We start from the raw sequence: 17516 nt of genomic DNA on the forward strand, positions 1-17516 counted from the left end.
GGAGAGGAACCTTATATGGGAGAAATTTAACAGTGTGTCAGTTAGGTTAGAAGCATATGGACCTACTACTTCTTGACATCTTCTACTCCACTTGCCTACTTATAGCAGGAGCTAATTTTCTCAATAAGACAACCAACAAAACATAACACAAACACTTTCTTCCTCTCCATTCACTTCTTTCTCCTGAACTAATTTCAGCCTTTGATTTTGCTTCACAAATCCTCCATGTTTAGTTTCTTTCAGTTTGGTAGATAAAGGGACCTCATAAATCTAGCATTCTTTCTCTTTGTTAAGTTCAAATCCAAAATTCTTCTTGTCTATCCCCCATCAGGATCTTTCACAACTTTGGTCATTTCTCTTTTGTTTTAGTTACTTCCAAATTCTTTTCTGTAAAGTCCTTTTCTTTTTATATTCCATTTCATGGTTATGGCAGCCTCATCAAACACTAGCCTGAAACAAAATTTATCATCAGAAATCAACAGTAACAACAATCTTCGAAATGTTTCATTCTCTTCCTACTTGAGCAACGCGGAGGAAACCTTTGTGGATGAACTTGCAGAATCGAATAAGAAACTAATAGGTCAAGCTTTGGAAGGGATTCATTTTTCATCATCAGGAAGAAAGAAAGTAGCTGAAGATGGAGAAATTGGAGTATTTAGTGCAGAGAAATACTTCAATGGAGTAATAGATGAGGATAGTCCAAGAATTACAAAAATAATTCCAAGAAAGTATCAGCAGCCTAAAAAAGAAGAAATAAGTAATGATCATATAGTTCCTGCAAAACCCGCAGTAAATATTCAACCTGCAACGCCAAAAGTGAATATTCAACCTGCAACGCCAAGTGTTGTATCTGAGTCGAGCAGGCATAGCCAAACTGCGCTGTTGCACAACTTTGTCCAAAGAAAGACATCCTCAAGAAAAGCAAACAAAAGCGGTAGGAATTTTCTTGCTGGTCTTGGCTGCAAATGTTATTGTTCCGATAAAGATTCTATTGATGTTGATGATGAACATGTTGGCGAAATCAGTTTCAAGAAAAGTCCTAATCCTGCTGCTTTGTTTCAAGGCAAGTCAGTAATCACAAAACCAGTGATTAAAACTAGTCTTGACGAACTTGATCAGACATCACTCTCAGACGAAATTCATTCCAAGAATGGAATAAAAAAGGATACCTGTTTTAGTTTCCCAACTTCAACTACTTCAAATAATTCTTTCTCATCAGTAAGATTTCAAATTCAGGAAAAACAAGTACTAAAACCGCGAAAATCACTAGAAGTCTTTGGATCTCCAGTAAATGACGACAAGCGAAGCAAATCTTTCAGAATTGAAAGAAGATTATCAATGTTATCGTGGGATACAACAAAGAATCCAAAAATGGAAGAAATAGACTATTCTGCTACTTCAGGCGGTGGAATTTACAATGACAATGAAAGCGATGCAAGTTCAGACTTGTTTGAAATCGAAAGTCTCTCCGGAAAAGTCACACCATATCTTGCAAGACAAAAATCAGATGTCACTTCTGGTTGTGTTACCCCTACAACTTGCTATGCACCAAGTGAGGCTAGCATTGAATGGAGTGTTGTCACTGCAAGTGCTGCAGATTTTTCTGCTATGTCAGATTATGAAGAATTTAGGCCTCCACCGGGTCCATTAAGTCCTATCAAAACTTTTGCTATAAATAATAACTTAAACACAAGATTTCTATCTAGCAAGGAAATCATTCCAACGTGCCGCCCTGGCATTTTCTTGGGGTGTAATAGTCATAAAGCTGTAAGAGTTGCAGGTGATGGTTACACACCAAATGACAAGACCAATTTTGATCCTCGAGTAATGCATTCCTACATGCCAGTCGCAAAGTGTCCTGCTGAAACTAAGTTATTGATGGGCTTTGATCACAGACAAAGGCAACATGGCTTTACCAGCTCTCATTCACTCCCTCGCTCACACCCATCGCAAAGTTCGCATCTTTTGTACATTCAATAATTAATTCTACCTTTAATTTCCCAATGTCAGTTAATTTCAGTTATGTGTTCTTTGTTTTGTGAAATAAAGCTAGCTAGTACTGGTAGTTATCAGCATTTTACACTTTCAGTTCTAGCGTGTAAGTTTCTAAGGAAATTAAAAGCGTGTTTCGGGATCTATGAGTATTTTGCTGTGTTATTGGTACTAAATTTTGTAAACATTAATGTTTTTGTCTTTTTAGTTTTTACTACTTTTGATAAAATTTCCTTTTGCTATCCTCATTTACTAATTCTTCGAAGACTCGATACTCGTATTTTTTTATCTTGTTCTGTATTAGCATAACCCTGACGACCATAACAAATCTATTGATTATTAAACTGAAGAGCTAATACCTGCATTAAATTTACAACTAATGAACACATATTGGAAGATTTTTCAGAGGTCATGAAAAAAAAAAAAAAAAGAAAGGAAAAAAAAAAATACCAAGAGAACAACACTTTTTAATTTCCCTTTTAAGCTTTACGTATATAGATCAACAACAATCTAGGTCTCTGAATACTTGCATACACCATTTAAGAACTATAGGCCCCAGAAAGAGGGATAGATGCTATCTTTTCCAGAATGAAAATAAGCTTGATTTCAGTGCAGTAATTCATGCAAGGTGATCCAGAATGTGCACTAAAATGACATACTTAAATTTGTGACTTGCCTCTATGTGTTTATGAGGAAATGTAGGCTTCTCCAATCAATATCTGCAACCACCATATTAATGAGGTGGCCCATAATTCTATACCGTCCTTTCATCTTATAGTAGTTCACCTTTGTATTTACTCATAGATGCCCAGACAAGATTTTCAGTTTGGTCCATCAGAGATACAATATCATGCCAAATTGCATGTAGTTGCCTGCCTCTGCAACCCTTAACTCCAGCTTTATTCTTTCGTTTCTTTTCTGAATTTCTGATAATAATATCTATAAAAAAGAAGATTATATGTTTGAACTTATTGAGTGGTAAGCATTGTTTGAGATGATGAGGCATACAAATCTGAAATTAATGAGATGCTTTTCAGAGACATTCTCTTTTTCTTAGACAGAAGATGATAATAATTGTGTAGCTTGCCATGTGCATGATGGGGTACAAAGGATGAGCAGAGGTAGATGAACAATAAATGCAAAATTTAGAGGTATTCTTCATTGACATTTCAACCAAGGAAATGAATATTTTCTAGCCGGAAGAAGCTCATTTGTGGCAGCCAAAAGTAGATTACTTTTGGTACTTTTGGTATGCCATAAACTTTTTTTAAAAAGTCAATTTGAGGATTTGAATTGCTAATCTCCTATTATATCAGAAAAGAAATTAATGTTTCTAACAACTATAAATGGTGTCAAGTGTAATATATTTGAATGTTTGATTTCTTTAATAGATTGAAGAGAGAGTGAAATTTTAAATTTTAAAATTTTCATTCTATCTTTAATATAATAAATGACAAATCAACAATGGATGTGATGGTACAAATCTTAAAGTGCAGGCGAGGAACCCTGTATAAAAGGAGAAAATCATTGAATTCACTTGATGATAAAATTAGGTCAAATTTGAATAAGTCACACTTAAGATTAAATTAAATTAAAACATCTTAATTAGAAGCAAATTAAGTCAAATTTAATTCACACTTGAGATATAAATTCTATTAATAAACTCTAATTAAAAATTAAATTAAATTATATTTAATAAGTCACATTTGATCAGACTTTGAATTAAACTAAATTAAACTTTTTTCCAACATTCGCATTAAAATTCACTACACAAGCACTAATTACCCTGAATGTTTTAGATCAAATTCTATCCTCAATTGAGGTTACATGAAAGAAGAAAGAACCTCTTCCTCCATTTTGTTTTCAAAGTGCTAAAAATTGCTTAATTGAACAATTGATTGTCTCAATATTTATAGGCAAAAATTTGTCACTCACTGCGCCTTGGGCTAAAGGATAAGTGATCTGCTTTGAGTATTGTGCTTTCCTGTCACGGACCACCTGTGAGAGAGACAGAGATAGAGGCAGGCATTTAAGGCCCTCAGGTTAGGTTACTTACGTGGAGAGGAAAATGGAAATGAGCCTCCATGGAGCTTTAATGTCTGATAAAAACTGAAGGTGAGTTTGATAGAAGAAAAAGTTATGTAAAGTCTTCAGAAGCCGCCTATCATTTTCCAGGTCCATCATAGGTATGTTGGTTTCTAATAATTGGACCAGTGGTACTGAACATGTCCTTGTTGGGATTCTGCACTTTGAGCGCATTCTAATGGTTTGCAAATTGGGAATTGTTGAGATGGCGATCCATGATGATTGACCTGAAAGCTGTAAAAAACCACTTGGAAGAGAGTCCTTTCTTTACTAAAAATATTACCTTAAAAATGAGATTATGCTTCTTTTGATACAATAGAAATTAAGGGAATGACCTACTATGATGTAAGCTTCTGATCTCTTATTGTACAAGACAAATACTTGACCTCTACTTACAACTACTTCCATGGCAAAAAGTCATTAATTGTAATAAATTCCATCCTCCATTCTTTTCTTCCAGTCAAAGTGATGAAAGAAACTTACACTTTGTTTGGTTAGAAGCGAAGGAGGGATACATAAAACGAATGAGAGGTAACTAAAATATATATTCCGTTTGGAAAGGGGTGAGCTAAAGAAGGACGAGGGTAAATAAGAGTAAGACTTACCCTTCTTTACTTCTCAAATCTCAAATTTTATTACACCCCAATTTGGGCCGTAAGAAAGGAGAGGCAGGTAAGTATTTTTGTACTATATTTAATTATTTATCCCTCTTTTTGCCTTTCCATTGGTTTAACCCTTTCCAAATTCCAAACATCAATAAAATTCAACCCTTTCTAAACATCAACTTAATTTTATTGTAACTCCTCTTACCCTTCCCCTTATGTTAATTACCCTTCCCTCACCCCATCCAAACAGAGTGTTAGTTTCTGCATTTCAAGATTTTTCAAAATAATAGCACCCAGAAACACTAGATATAGTAACAGTAATTTTGTAGGCACAGCAATGCAAGGTCAATGAAATATAAAGCATCCAAGGATTTTGTCCTTTGAAAGTCCAATATGGCTGCCCTGCATATTGCTTAGGCGGCCCGCATACATCTTTTGAACAACACATCTGAGATATTGATAAGGTCGATCCTTCCAGTTACAATAGTCAGGAATCTCTTTTAACTCCTAGGCCATACAAAACTAGCATAGAGGATATTGATTATCATCAAGCCTGCTCTCCTACTTTTATGTTCTAGCTTAGTCGTAAGGCTTTATCAAATTGAGATAAAAATAAAAGACATGTATGCCAAACAATCCACCGTAAGAGCTCGATTTATATAAAACAGTAGAAACATAATCCACTGCCAAAATTTATATGGATACATCCTCTTTCATGTTAAAGATATAAACAAAGAACGAATAAAGCACAACAACTTATGTATATACAAACCACGAAAGTAAAGTTAATTAATACAGGGAAAAAAATAGTGGTGATACATTGTTGCAACAGTGTGCCTTCATCAGGCAACATCTAATCGTCTTTGCACTCTTTAGTAGGTCGTACTTCAAAGCCACCGCCTTCTTTCTTCTCAAGTGAATAAGGCATATAAGTTCCAAGGATTCTATCCCACATAACAAAGAATGGCTGTGAAAAGTTGTATTTGCTACCGTACAGTTGATGATGAACATCATGGTAAGCAGTATTGTTTTTAAAGAACACGTGGAAGAGATTCCCAGGAAGCCATAACCCACAATGGTCATCCACTGTTTTAATGGTAGCAAAGGAGAAAAAGAAAATGGAGGATCTAGGAGACATGCCTGACATGAGAAAAGATAAAGCCCCACCGATTGTGTCAAGCAGAAGCCCCTCTAGTGGATGATTGTATAGAGCCCCAAATGCATATGGGACAACAAGCCGATGATGTTGAGAATGAATATGCTTATACAGAAATTTGTTGTGATGCATGTATCTATGCATGAAATACTGCCAAGTATCCATAACCAACATTGCTGTAACAAATTGTCTTGCTAGAACAATTAAGGAAGGCTGTGGATATGTATCAGCTTGAGAATCATTTCCAGTTACCTATAGAAAAGACAAGATCCCATCATAAACTAGTAATTCACATAGCATCTAAAATTAAGGACAAGCTCACCCAAAAAAGAGAAACAAAAAAAAAAAAAAAAGAAAAATGATAAAGTTTAACTCATATAAATGAAAACAGTTTCTAAGCACCCCACATCCAACAAATTCCAATTGAAAAAATAAAAAAACAAGTTACAAAAAAATCTAATTCCAGATGGAGATAAGCGCTTTGACTTGCAAACTTACACCTCATTAAAAATCAAGAACTGCATCATAGTCATACTCAAGATACAGATTCTATTCTCCCATTTTGGCATAATAGATAACCAAAACCATTATTCATAACTGCTCAACCTTAATATTTCCTCAAGCTTCAAACCCAAACAACAGCCATATAAAGTCTTGCGAACTTTTCTTTCTGTACAAATTTGTTTAGATTTTATATTTTACTTCATTTATCTTCTTCAGTGCTATGTGGTAAAGAAGAAACTGTTCAGTGCTATTAACTGATAATATATCCATCTAACAGAATAATTTATGGGATACGCATCAATAAACTTCCTGATAGCAAAAACCTAGAACAGACATGTCTTTTATCACTTATCACTATCTGCCTCTCCTTGTATTAACTATTGACGGGTTCATGAAAAAAATTAGTCTCCAATCGTTTAACAGAACACAACCCATGCAGAAATAACAGAATATTGACTTCATTCATCCAATTTAGACAGATTTCCAGAAGACATAAATAGTAAAGTACTATCAGAACAAAATTATAGACTGCAGTCTGTTATTAGAAAGTCAAAATTTAAACACAGAAAAAAAAAAAAAAAAAAAAAAAAAAAAAAAAAGAAAGACATGTTTTTGGTAATTCAGAAGTTTCTGAATTCAAAAGTGAAAGCCGACAAACAGAATTAGAAACAACTACGATCATCCAATTCCACAAAAAGATAAAGATAGAAGAAATATATACGTATCAAAATCAAATCGATCAGACCCAAAATTAAAATTACAAAATATATATAAAAACATACCGTAAACAAGAGAATAGCAACAACAGCTTGGATAGACTGCTGGAGAAGAACGCCCTTGAAAACAGTGGATTTAGAGACTAAATTTTTCTCATCCTCGTCTTGTTTGGTATGCAATCTATAATTATCAAAAAATCCTAAAAGAATATATAGTCCCGAATAAACCCAGTAAACAACGATTGGAGCAAAAGTACCCAATAATTCATCAGAAATTTGAAAACCCATGTTAGAAAATAACATCAATCAATAATAATACTCAAAGCATAAGACAGCAACGAACCCCAAGAAGCTAGCTAGATGGGGAAAGTTAATAGTTTTTCTTTGATAATAGTGATGAGTGATGATCACCGTTACTATATAAATAATAAGAACATGAGCTGTTGTTACGAAAGATTTGGGTCACATTATTGCAATTAGGGCTTGAATAGGAGAAGAAGATTCCATTCGAGTCGTTGGAATCGACGAGGAGAAAGAGAGAGGAAAGGAGGTGAATTTGGCTTTGGATAGAGACTAATAATAATAATAATAATAACAAAATACTAGTAAAAAGAAAAATCAAGCCCACAACTCGGGGATGGTGGTTTGTTTTATTTCCTGTGTGTTTGGTCAAAACGACATCGACTCTGACTAAGAACTGAAAGGAAAGGTTAGCGTAAGCGCGTGTTTGATTTTTACAAGGCCTTGTCATCGAGCTTAAGTGGACTAAAAGACAAAATGATGAATTTAATTTAATATAAATATTTTTTTTATTAATTTAGCTTAATTTTACTTTATGTAGAATCATGCAACAAACAAATCACTGAAAATTAATTATGCTTTGACAAGAGACGATTATTTATTTTAAAATTTAACAAGAAAATTCTTTTTCACTGGCCAATCTGGCAATGAATTAGCAAAGAAAAAAATCTTATGATTTTATATATATTTTTTTTAGAGGTTTAAAATCTGGAGTATTATATGCTTGATGCATGTGATTGCACATCAGATTGAACCGCCCCGCTCATTCTCAACAGACAAAGAAAACCTCCACCTAGCTGTTTTAGGAATCTTGAAATACTTTATTAATAGTTCAATTATCAAGTATTTGTGTTGAAAATATTGTATGGTGAGATACCCTTTCAAGAGTAGAATGCATTAAATTTAGACATGTTTATATGGGATTTATATAGAATTTGATGCTTGTGAAATAAAATTTACTTAACAGATTTGAAAAAACTATAATTAAATGAATAACATTAGCTGCCAATATGTACAGTTTCAATTGTTATAAAACAGGCATTCTCCTTATACGGCAAATGTTTCTGTGAGAGCATCAGCAAAATAAACAAAAAAACCAAATTTGGAGCAATTTTCTTCCTCTTCCTTCCCATTTAAACTTCCAGAAAAATTGGACTAAACAACCATAGTATAGCAAAAATGGCCTTATATGTCTTTCACAGAGCTTCCAACCCTGCAGTCTCAGGAACTTCTTTGAAAAAGTTAAGGCGAGTTTGTCTGGTTTGCTTACAAGGACCTGAGGAGACAGACAAGTACCAGTTAAATTGGCCTCCTTTGATTGCAATGCATCAGAATAAATAAAAGGTGAAAATCTCAGTTAACCTTTTGATTTGCTCTTTGCATTGGATGATAAGACAGAAGACTTCCACTCCTGATAAGCAACTTTCTCCGCTGTTTTGCGCTTCTTGTAACTTGAAAGCTGCAGCATTTTATGTAATTAGCAATTTTAAAGGACAGTGAAAAACTAGAATTTGCAAATTAGTATTAACTGAGTAGTTCAGCATTAGCAGAATTGATGAAAGCAAGTGACAAGTGATGGCTCTTCATGTTACTTGAAAGCTAAATCAATAGATATCTGATTTTGGACTGTGTAAAAAGGTCCTACCAAACTGTCTAACAGGCATGTCATGTCTTTCCAAATAGAATCTCAAAGCTAAGCAGATAAAGAATAAGAGACAGAGAATAGCTGCAGTAGTACCTCTGCTCCATCATCAGATAAATAACCACCATCTTCAAATTTTCTTTTCTCAGGTAAAACATCCAGCAGTTCTGCAACCAGAAAATTGGGGTAAAAATCTTGAACAAGTGAAATACTTTTTCAACTAAAACCATTAACCTTCAAGTCATTACTCTCCAGTTCAATGATATCAAAAATTGAGAAATTGGAAACAAAAACAGAAGTGAATAAACATTTAAAGCTTGATAAGCTCTTACCTCGGTTACCCTTCACTTCTCTTGGATCCTTCTTTTCTTTTGAGATGCCAAACACATCATAGCAGAGGTCATTCATGGAGGTGGAGACCTATAATATCAAACTCCTATTAAGAAATATATTGCTAAGTGGAAAACGAATTTTCCAGTTTAAACTAAATATTTATGCAGAGGTGAGAGTTTCTCTTACACTTTTGAATTCAGATTCAGATGTGCCACAAACTTCAATCAACTTAATTTTGTCTATCTTGAGCTGTGAAGCAAGAAACATTAATCACACTTGCTAAAATATGAAGACATTACAATCGTTCAATATAAATTATTGAAGAAACTTGTCACTTACCTTGTGTTTTTTTGCGCACAAGTAGAATGCAACTGCAGTGAACACAGGCCGAGTGAAGTCAGCACTTGCTCGTCTAGTAGCCGGCAGTGATGCAAGAAACCGCTCCTTGTACCTGACAATCGATACCTCCAAGTTAGAATCAGTTGTTCACAGGCATTTCTACAAACACATAGCATGTATAGCACTTTATGTATTCTAATGTTAACAAAAGAATCCAAACAAAAAGGGGCAAAGAAACCTTACAATGATAATCCTTTTTTCACTAAAGGAATCAGCCTTATGCAGCCAAATTGAATCCCCAATTCTCTAATATCAAGCTTTGTTCTACAGCAAAATCAAAAAAATAACCAAATTAAGATTCCACAAAATTTGAATAAAAAAATGTAACCCACGAAGAAGAGAATAAAAACCCACTTGACACCGAGACTGTTTTGCAGTGAATTGAAAGATCTAGTATAAGCCTTCTCTGACAGTCCACTCAGTCTTATTGCAGCTTGTCTATCAAAAATCACTTGAAATCTGCATTCGTTTAACCAACCCATAATCATACACATAACCGTCTATCAAAAATACCAAAAAGATATTATAATCGAGACGCGTACCTTGTTGCAGCGATTTCTAAGCAGATTATAGCCTTGCTAACCTCTCCCTATAAGTAATTACACAGTGTTTGCGACATTAGAAAGGAAACAAAATGTTGCTTATTTAATCAAATAAAATATAAATTTAGAATTAGTACTTACAACTCCGATAATGGACGAGTCAAACTGCACGTCACAGAGACGGCGGAGCTCCGCCGCTTTTCGGATCAGATTCTTGGATTCGGAGAGACCCAGTTTCTTTGCAATTTCCGAGAGATCCATTTGATTGATGAAGGATTGTATTTTTGCCGCTTATTGGGTTTCTGGTCTGTTGTTGAGACTCAGAATTGGAGAATATAAGAGGAAATTGCTTTTCTCCTTTTGGCATCTGAAGTAAGAAGAGAAAAATACGTAGGAAAAATAAACTGGCAGACATGGCGGGAAACAGATTGCCGGCAATCCTTTGTGGCAATTTTTGAAGGTTTGGCGCGCACTATTTTTGCTAGAATTTACCGGGAAGTTTAGGCGCCAAGTTAATTGTTTATTGTAATTCATAGTCGATTAATTGTTCATTTTAGGGGTATTAATTGTAATTCTATACCTTTCAAAAAAAAATTGTAGTTCTATATTTCTATTTTTTGTTTAAATATAAAAATATTTTTTTATTTTTTAAAAAATCATAAAATTATACTTTAACTTCATGAAAAATATAATATGTATACTGATCATATTTATAAATTACCTTAATTCATTCTTTTACGGTCAGATCGAGTGCTGAAATAAATTTGACCAATTGGCAACCCTAATCGGATTAAGGAAAATAAGTATTTTGAATATAATATGTTTGTTAGTATGTTTTTAATAAATTTAAAGGGAAGATCTTAAAAAGACAAACATATTCATATCACACGACACTGTCGTTTATTGATGCTTCTTCCTTCGTTTTATCATCACAATGAACTGAAAACAAATGATACTTTGAAAAATAAATTACAAAAGAAAAGATCAAAAAGTTATTAACACTACAGCTAATTAGCACTAATAATATTATGGAAGATCAACTACGCTGAACATGTTGGATTTAATTTTCTATTGTGGGCTTAATATGTAAAATTAAATATGTACAGCAGTCCAATTGTAAAGTCAATTTCAAATGTGGTCTTGATTGTGAATAATTGACTATTGAGGTATCAACTAATTATAGATATTAAGTGTAGAGACCATTATATAATTCCTATTTCGTTAAAGGACCGAAATAGGAATTGTACTAACCCTACAGGTATATAAAGGTCGTGGTCCCCAGAGGAGTTGAATACGATTCAGTTTTACGTTCCTTTCGTATTGCTTCCGCTAAATCGATTCTTCAATTCTCTGGAAGGCTGCAAACCTAATTCTATACATCAAGATCGACGAACAACGATGTCAGGTACGCAATCTTTTCTTATTCAATCTATTTTGTTGAATCTAGTGGTGTGCATGATCTAGGTTATTGTGGAATTATTTGAGATTAATTCATAACAAGTGGTATCAGAGCGTTGTGCATAATTGCTAGATTTTAGATTGATTTTCGTATGTTTTTATTTGTTTACCCTACTGTTTACGGATTGAGGGTTTTGTTTAATTAAAAAAAAAAAAAAAAAAAATTTTTCTCACTGTTCTTCGGATTCCCCAAGAACAAGTAAGAGATTTTGAACAAACGCCATTGACGATTAATTGTTCGTGTGATATTTTATATATATATATATATATATATTTTTTTTTTTTGCCGGATTTTGTTTAAAAAAAAAAAAAAAAAATTCAGATCGTTTTTTGGTTGGCGGCGGACCTGGTTCTTTTTTTTCTTTGTTTTGTCTCTGCTCGTTTTTGTGTCAAGGTTAGGGATGGAAAATTACGGTTAGGTCCCTGGAAAATTTCATATTAGTCCCTTAATTTTCTGTAATTTCATATTGGTCCCTTAATTTTCTATAACTTCAGATTAGGTCCCTAAATTTTCTGTAACTTCAGATTAGGTTCCTAAATTTCCTGTAACTTCAGATTAGGCCCCTAATCTTCTGTTTTTCGTATTAGGCCCTTAAATTTCTGTTTTCTTTCGTTTAGACCCCAAACTTTATTTATTCAAATTTATTTAGTCCAATTTTATAACTTAGTCTCTAATTTAGTGACTTAAAGACTAGATTATAATTTTTTTTTTTGGACTAAATAATTTTAGATTATTAAATATTTAGACAATCAATTCATTTAATTGCAATTGTTTTGTTTTAATTACAATTAAATGATTTAATTTGTCGACTTGAGATTAAATTTTGGAGTGATTAAGTCCCTATTGTGTTTGATATTTGTTAAAATAAATTGATTTGATCAATAAGTCACCAAAGTGACCTCTATTGCTTGAATTGATTTATTTTAGAATATTAGACAGGTGTATTAGAATTCGTTGCGGATAGTTAATCGGCCCAAAGGAAGGTTGCTATCTGGCTGAGTTTTGAATACATGTTTGGCAATAAATATGTGATAATTGTTTGATTATTTTCCATGACAATGATATATCGGCCCAAAGGAAGATTTATTATTTGTCAGGACTATGTTATCAATATTTGATTGCTGCATTGAGATACTAATTACAAGTTAATGTTTTACATCCAAAGATGAGAATATTAATGTTGTGTCTGTATCTTATTTCCATTTTTTAATCTCTACTTATGTTAATTGTTTCATTTGTGGATTGTGAGCTTATACTTATCTATTTGTTTATTTTCTCTGATGTCAGATAACATGTCTTTTAATCCTGATTGTGTCCCTAAACTTGAGGGATCAAATTTTGAGTCTTGGAAATCAGATATTATGATTTTTCTGGGCTGTATGGATTTGGATCTTGCATTCAGGATGGACGAACCTGCTCCTCTTACTGATACGAGCACTGATGTTCAAAGGGTTCAGTATGAGAAGTGGGAGCGTTCTAATCGCTTAGGTCTAATGATCATGCAGAAAGGAGTCCCAGAACATGTTCGAGACTCTGTCTCAGCTGAAAAGAACAATGCTCAAAACTATCTTGCCGAGCTGGAGAGGGCTTATGTCAAGAATGACAAAGCCGAAGTGGGAACACTTTTAGGAAAATTAACCTCCATGAAGTTTGCTGGCAATGGTGGTGTTCGGGAGCATATTCTTAGCATGTCTCAGATTGCAAAGAGACTGAAGGCGCTGGGTATGGCTTTACCAGATGACCTTTTAGTCCATATGGTTATGAATTCTCTTCCTTCTCAGTATGGACAAATTAGGACTTCCTATAATTGTCAGCCGAATAAATGGACTCTTAACGAGCTCATTTCTCATTGTGTTGATGAGGAGGAAAAGATGAATTCTAACAAAAGAGAGAGTGCTCATTTTGTTTCTTCAGCTGGGAAGGGCAAGAACAAGAAAAGAAAGAGGCCTTTTGCAAAGACTGTTGAAAAGGCTATTGAGAAACCTGCTGCTGCTACTGCTGTAGATCCAGTACAAAAGAAGCCTTATGTGCCAAAATGCTTCTTTTGTGGAAAGACGGATCACTTGAGAAAGGACTGTCCTAAATTTGCTATTTGGCTTGCAAAGAAGGGTATGTACCTTGTTTTAGTCTGTTGTGAAGTTAATTTAACTTCAGCTCCTAAAAACACTTATTGGATGGATTCTGGTGCTACCGCTCATATAAGTGTTTCATTGCAGGGCTGCCTCAACTACAGAAAGCCAACTGACGGTGAAAGATACGTCTATGTAGGAAATGGCGATCCGGTTGAAGTAGAGGCAATTGGACATTTTAGATTATGTTTAAGTACTGGTTATTTTTTGGATCTTATAGATACTTTTGTTATTCCCTCTTTTAGAAGGAATTTGATTTCTGTTTCCTTTTTGGACAAATCTGGTTTTCATTGTTCTTTTGGAGACAGTGTATTCACTTTATCTATGAATTCAAAAGTTTTGGGTACTGGTTGCTTGAATGAATGTGATAATCTATATATGTTAGACATTGATACTAGTTATCATGAATCCCTGCATGTTACTACAAGAGGTACCAAAAGAAAGTTGAATATTAATAACTCAGCTGTACTTTGGCATAGACGTTTGGGTCATGTATCCAAATCAAGAATTGAGCGTCTTGTTTCTGATGGTATCTTAGATACACTTGATTACACAGGTTTGGATTCTTGTATTGAGTGTATTAAAGGAAAACAGACTAAACAAAAGAGACTAGGTGTCATTCGGTCATCCAATGTTTTAGAACTGATTCATACAGATATTTGCGGTCCATTCCATATTGCAGCTAAAAATGGCCAAAGATATTTTATATCATTCATTGATGACTATTCTCGTTATGGTTACTTATATCTCATTCATGAAAAATCTGAGTCTTTGGACGTGTTTAAATCTTATAAAGCCGAAGTTGAAAATCAACTAGGAAAGAAGATTAAATCTGTTCGATCTGACCGTGGTGGTGAATATTATGGTAAATATGACGGTTCAGGCGAACAACGTCCAGGACCTTTTGCGCTTTTCCTACAGGAATGTGGAATTGTCCCTCAATATACAATGCCTGGTACACCCAGCATGAATGGTGTATCTGAGAGACGTAATAGGACTCTTATGGATATGGTAAGGAGTATGATTAGTCATTCTACTTTACCAGAGTCTCTGTGGGGTGAAGCGTTAAAGACAGCAGCTTATCTTCTCAATAGGATTCCATCTAAAGCAGTTGCTAAAACACCTTATGAACTTTGGACTGGACGTAAGCCTAGTCTAAAGCATCTTCATGTTTGGGGATGTCCAGCTGAAGCAAGGCCTTACAAGCTGAATGAAACAAAACTGGACTCCAAAACTATCAGCAGCTACTTTGTTGGATATTCTGAGCGGTCTAGGGGTTACAAGTTTTATAATCCTACTTCCAGAACTTTTTTTGAAACGAGAATTGCAACATTTTTTGAGGATGTTGATTTTGGAGGGAGAAATAAAGAAAGAAACATTGTCTTTGAAGAGGAACCAAGTAAGGATGATTCGGTTCTCATTCCTTTTGTTGTTTCTGATAGCGTACAGACTCCAGTTGCTCCTGTCCCTATTCAAGATCCAATTCAAGACAATGCTATTCTTCCTCAAGAACAAATTCAACAACCTCAAGAATTAGAGTCTGTTCAAATGCCTTTGAGGAGATCTACTAGGGAGAGAAGAAGTGCTATTCCAGATGATTATATAGTGTTTCTTCAGGAACATGAGGATACTGTAGACATGATAGATGATGATCCAGTTAGTTTCTATCATGCCATGCAGAGTTCTGACTCTCATAAGTGGATTGAGGCAATGAACGAAGAGTATAAGTCTATGCAAGACAATCAAGTTTGGGATCTTGTTCAATTACCTGAAGGAAAGAAACCCATTGGTTGCAAATGGATATTTAAAACCAAAAGGGATTCTCAAGGTAATGTGGAGAGATATAAAGCACGTCTTGTAGCAAAAGGCTTTACTCAAAAGGAAGGGATTGACTATAAAGAAACCTTCTCTCCAGTTTCTTCGAAGGATTCTTTTAGGACAATCATGGCCTTAGTTGCAAATCTTGATCTTGAGCTTCATCAAATGGATGTTAAGACTGCGTTTCTCAATGGCGACATTGATGAAACAATATATATGGTGCAACCAGAAAGTTTTATAATTGGAGATCCAAAACATCTGGTATGCAAATTAAAGAAATCCATTTATGGACTCAAGCAAGCTTCTCGTCAATGGTACTTTAAATTCAACCAAGTAATTGTCTCGTTTGGCTTTGAGGCAAATACTGTTGAAAATTGTGTGTACCATAAGTTCAGTGGGAGTAGGTTTATCTTTTTGGTCTTATATGTGGATGACATACTTCTTGCTACTAATTGTAAAGTCTTGCTACATGAAACCAAAGTTTTTCTTTCAAAGCATTTTGAGATGAAAGATTTAGGTGAAGCTTCTTTTGTTTTAGGGATTCAGATACATCGAGACCGTTCTCGAGGTATTCTTGGATTATCACAAAAGAGCTATATTGATAAAGTGCTCAAGAGATTTAGTATGCAGAATTCTAGACCATTGGATACCCCTATTGCAAAAGGTGATAAATTTAGTAATCAACAATGTCCAAAGAGTGAACTTGAAATTCAGGAAATGCAAAAGGTTCCTTATGCGTCAGCTGTAGGAAGTCTTATGTATGTTCAAGTTTGTACTCGTCCAGACATTTCTTTTATAGTTGGCATGTTAGGTAGATATCTCAGCAATCCAGGAATGGATCATTGGAAAGCAGCCAAAAGAGTCATGAGATATCTTCAGAGGACTAAGGGACATATGCTCACATATAGGAGATCAGATCAGCTTGAGATCATTGGGTATACTGATTCTGATTTCGCTGGATGCCAAGATAGTAGAAAATCCACATCTGGCTACGTTTTTCTATTGGCTGGCAGTGCTATTTCTTGGAAGAGTGTGAAACAAACTCTAGTGGCAACCTCCACCATGGAAGCTGAATTTGTAGCATCTTATGAGGCATCCAATCAAGCTATTTGGCTGAGAAACCTTGTCACTGGGCTGCGTGTAGTAGGTGGAATAGAAAGACCACTGAAGTTGTATTGTGACAGCAAGTCAGCCGTTTTATTCTCCAACAACAACAGGAGCTCTTCTCGATCAAAACACATTGAGATTAAGTTCTTGGCTGTGAAGGAGAGGGTACAGAGTGGACAGATATCCTTAGAGCATATTGGAACAAACTCTATGATTGCGGATCCGCTTACAAAGGCAGTGATACCGAAAGTTTTCCATGAGCACACCGCTCATATGGGTATCGTTTTGTTTGAGACTGTCTAGTTTTAGTGGGAGTTTGCTCTTTATGCATACATTATGTTTTTGAATGCTCTATTTTATTTTGGATATGTTTTATTATGAAATTTTGTTGAGTACTCATTTTGGTTGATGGTTACACTCTGTATTATTATTATTATTGTTTTGCTTGATCTCACTTTTGTTGGTGACCAGTTGGAAACAGACATGATGATCACATTACATGTAGTTTTCATGCTACACTTCTATAATGAATCTATGTCATTTAGGGGTATTGGTAATGTAGTTGATGATGAACTTAGTCATGAGATCTATGGCGAATGTTTCTTCAGCTCTTTATCAATATAACTAATGGACGAGATTGTTTTTGGATACCTTGTATGACTGCGTTTGTTGAGCTCATTTTGGTGTATGTATTTTATTTAACATATGTTCGCCCAAGTGGGAGATTGT

General features: G+C 34.5%; 4 protein-coding genes across 4 annotated transcripts; 2 read left to right on the plus strand and 2 right to left on the minus strand.

Annotated features, from left to right (window-relative positions):
- Positions 1-113: 113 nt before the first annotated feature.
- Positions 114-2203, plus strand: PKS2 (phytochrome kinase substrate 2). Its single transcript, XM_012212241.4, has one exon. It carries the CDS (start codon positions 421-423, stop codon positions 1978-1980), a length of 1560 nt encoding a protein of 519 aa, XP_012067631.1. The 5' UTR covers positions 114-420; the 3' UTR covers positions 1981-2203.
- A 3105-nt stretch (positions 2204-5308) lies between these two features.
- LOC105630430 (sphinganine C4-monooxygenase 1) lies at positions 5309-7593 on the minus strand. Its single transcript, XM_012212240.4, has 2 exons — positions 7125-7593; positions 5309-6090 (listed from the first exon to the last, which is right to left on the minus strand). The coding sequence occupies exons 1-2, from the start codon at positions 7359-7361 to the stop codon at positions 5536-5538; spliced, it is 792 nt and encodes a 263-aa protein (XP_012067630.1). The 5' UTR covers positions 7362-7593; the 3' UTR covers positions 5309-5535.
- A 733-nt stretch (positions 7594-8326) lies between these two features.
- On the minus strand, positions 8327-10682 carry ORC6 (origin recognition complex protein 6). Its single transcript, XM_012212239.4, has 10 exons — positions 10416-10682; positions 10275-10321; positions 10087-10191; positions 9916-9996; positions 9673-9784; positions 9520-9582; positions 9333-9420; positions 9097-9167; positions 8721-8817; positions 8327-8634 (listed from the first exon to the last, which is right to left on the minus strand). The coding sequence occupies exons 1-10, from the start codon at positions 10533-10535 to the stop codon at positions 8555-8557; spliced, it is 864 nt and encodes a 287-aa protein (XP_012067629.1). The 5' UTR covers positions 10536-10682; the 3' UTR covers positions 8327-8554.
- Positions 10683-13025: 2343 nt separating this feature from the next.
- Positions 13026-14208, plus strand: LOC149496425 (uncharacterized). The gene is made up of 2 exons (XM_089721338.1): positions 13026-13842; positions 13950-14208. The coding sequence occupies exons 1-2, from the start codon at positions 13026-13028 to the stop codon at positions 13976-13978; spliced, it is 846 nt and encodes a 281-aa protein (XP_089577464.1). The 3' UTR covers positions 13979-14208.
- The last annotated feature ends 3308 nt before the right edge of the window (positions 14209-17516 follow it).

Source organism: Jatropha curcas, chromosome 5, assembly GCF_041381405.1.
Source record: "Jatropha curcas cultivar XTBG-Jc1 chromosome 5, XTBG_Jcur_1.0, whole genome shotgun sequence".
NCBI classification, from domain to species: domain Eukaryota; kingdom Viridiplantae; phylum Streptophyta; class Magnoliopsida; order Malpighiales; family Euphorbiaceae; genus Jatropha; species Jatropha curcas.

Bases quoted from the DNA above. Each gene is read 5' to 3' on its own strand.
- LOC149496425 (XM_089721338.1), top strand. From the start codon at position 13,026: ATGTCTTTTAATCCTGATTGTGTCCCTAAACTTGAGGGATCAAATTTT. The intron at 13,843-13,949 runs GTATGTACCTTG...GTTTCATTGCAG, and splicing joins TATTTGGCTTGCAAAGAAGG to GGCTGCCTCAACTACAGAAA.
- LOC105630430 (XM_012212240.4), bottom strand. From the start codon at position 7,361: ATGTTATTTTCTAACATGGGTTTTCAAATTTCTGATGAATTATTGGGT. The intron at 6,091-7,124 runs GTATGTTTTTAT...TCTTTTCTATAG, and splicing joins TTGCTATTCTCTTGTTTACG to GTAACTGGAAATGATTCTCA.
- ORC6 (XM_012212239.4), bottom strand. From the start codon at position 10,535: ATGGATCTCTCGGAAATTGCAAAGAAACTGGGTCTCTCCGAATCCAAG. The intron at 10,322-10,415 runs GTAAGTACTAAT...AATTACTTATAG, and splicing joins ACTCGTCCATTATCGGAGTT to GGAGAGGTTAGCAAGGCTAT. The intron at 9,785-9,915 runs GTAAGGTTTCTT...ATCGATTGTCAG, and splicing joins GTGAAAAAAGGATTATCATT to GTACAAGGAGCGGTTTCTTG.
- PKS2 (XM_012212241.4), top strand. From the start codon at position 421: ATGGTTATGGCAGCCTCATCAAACACTAGCCTGAAACAAAATTTATCA.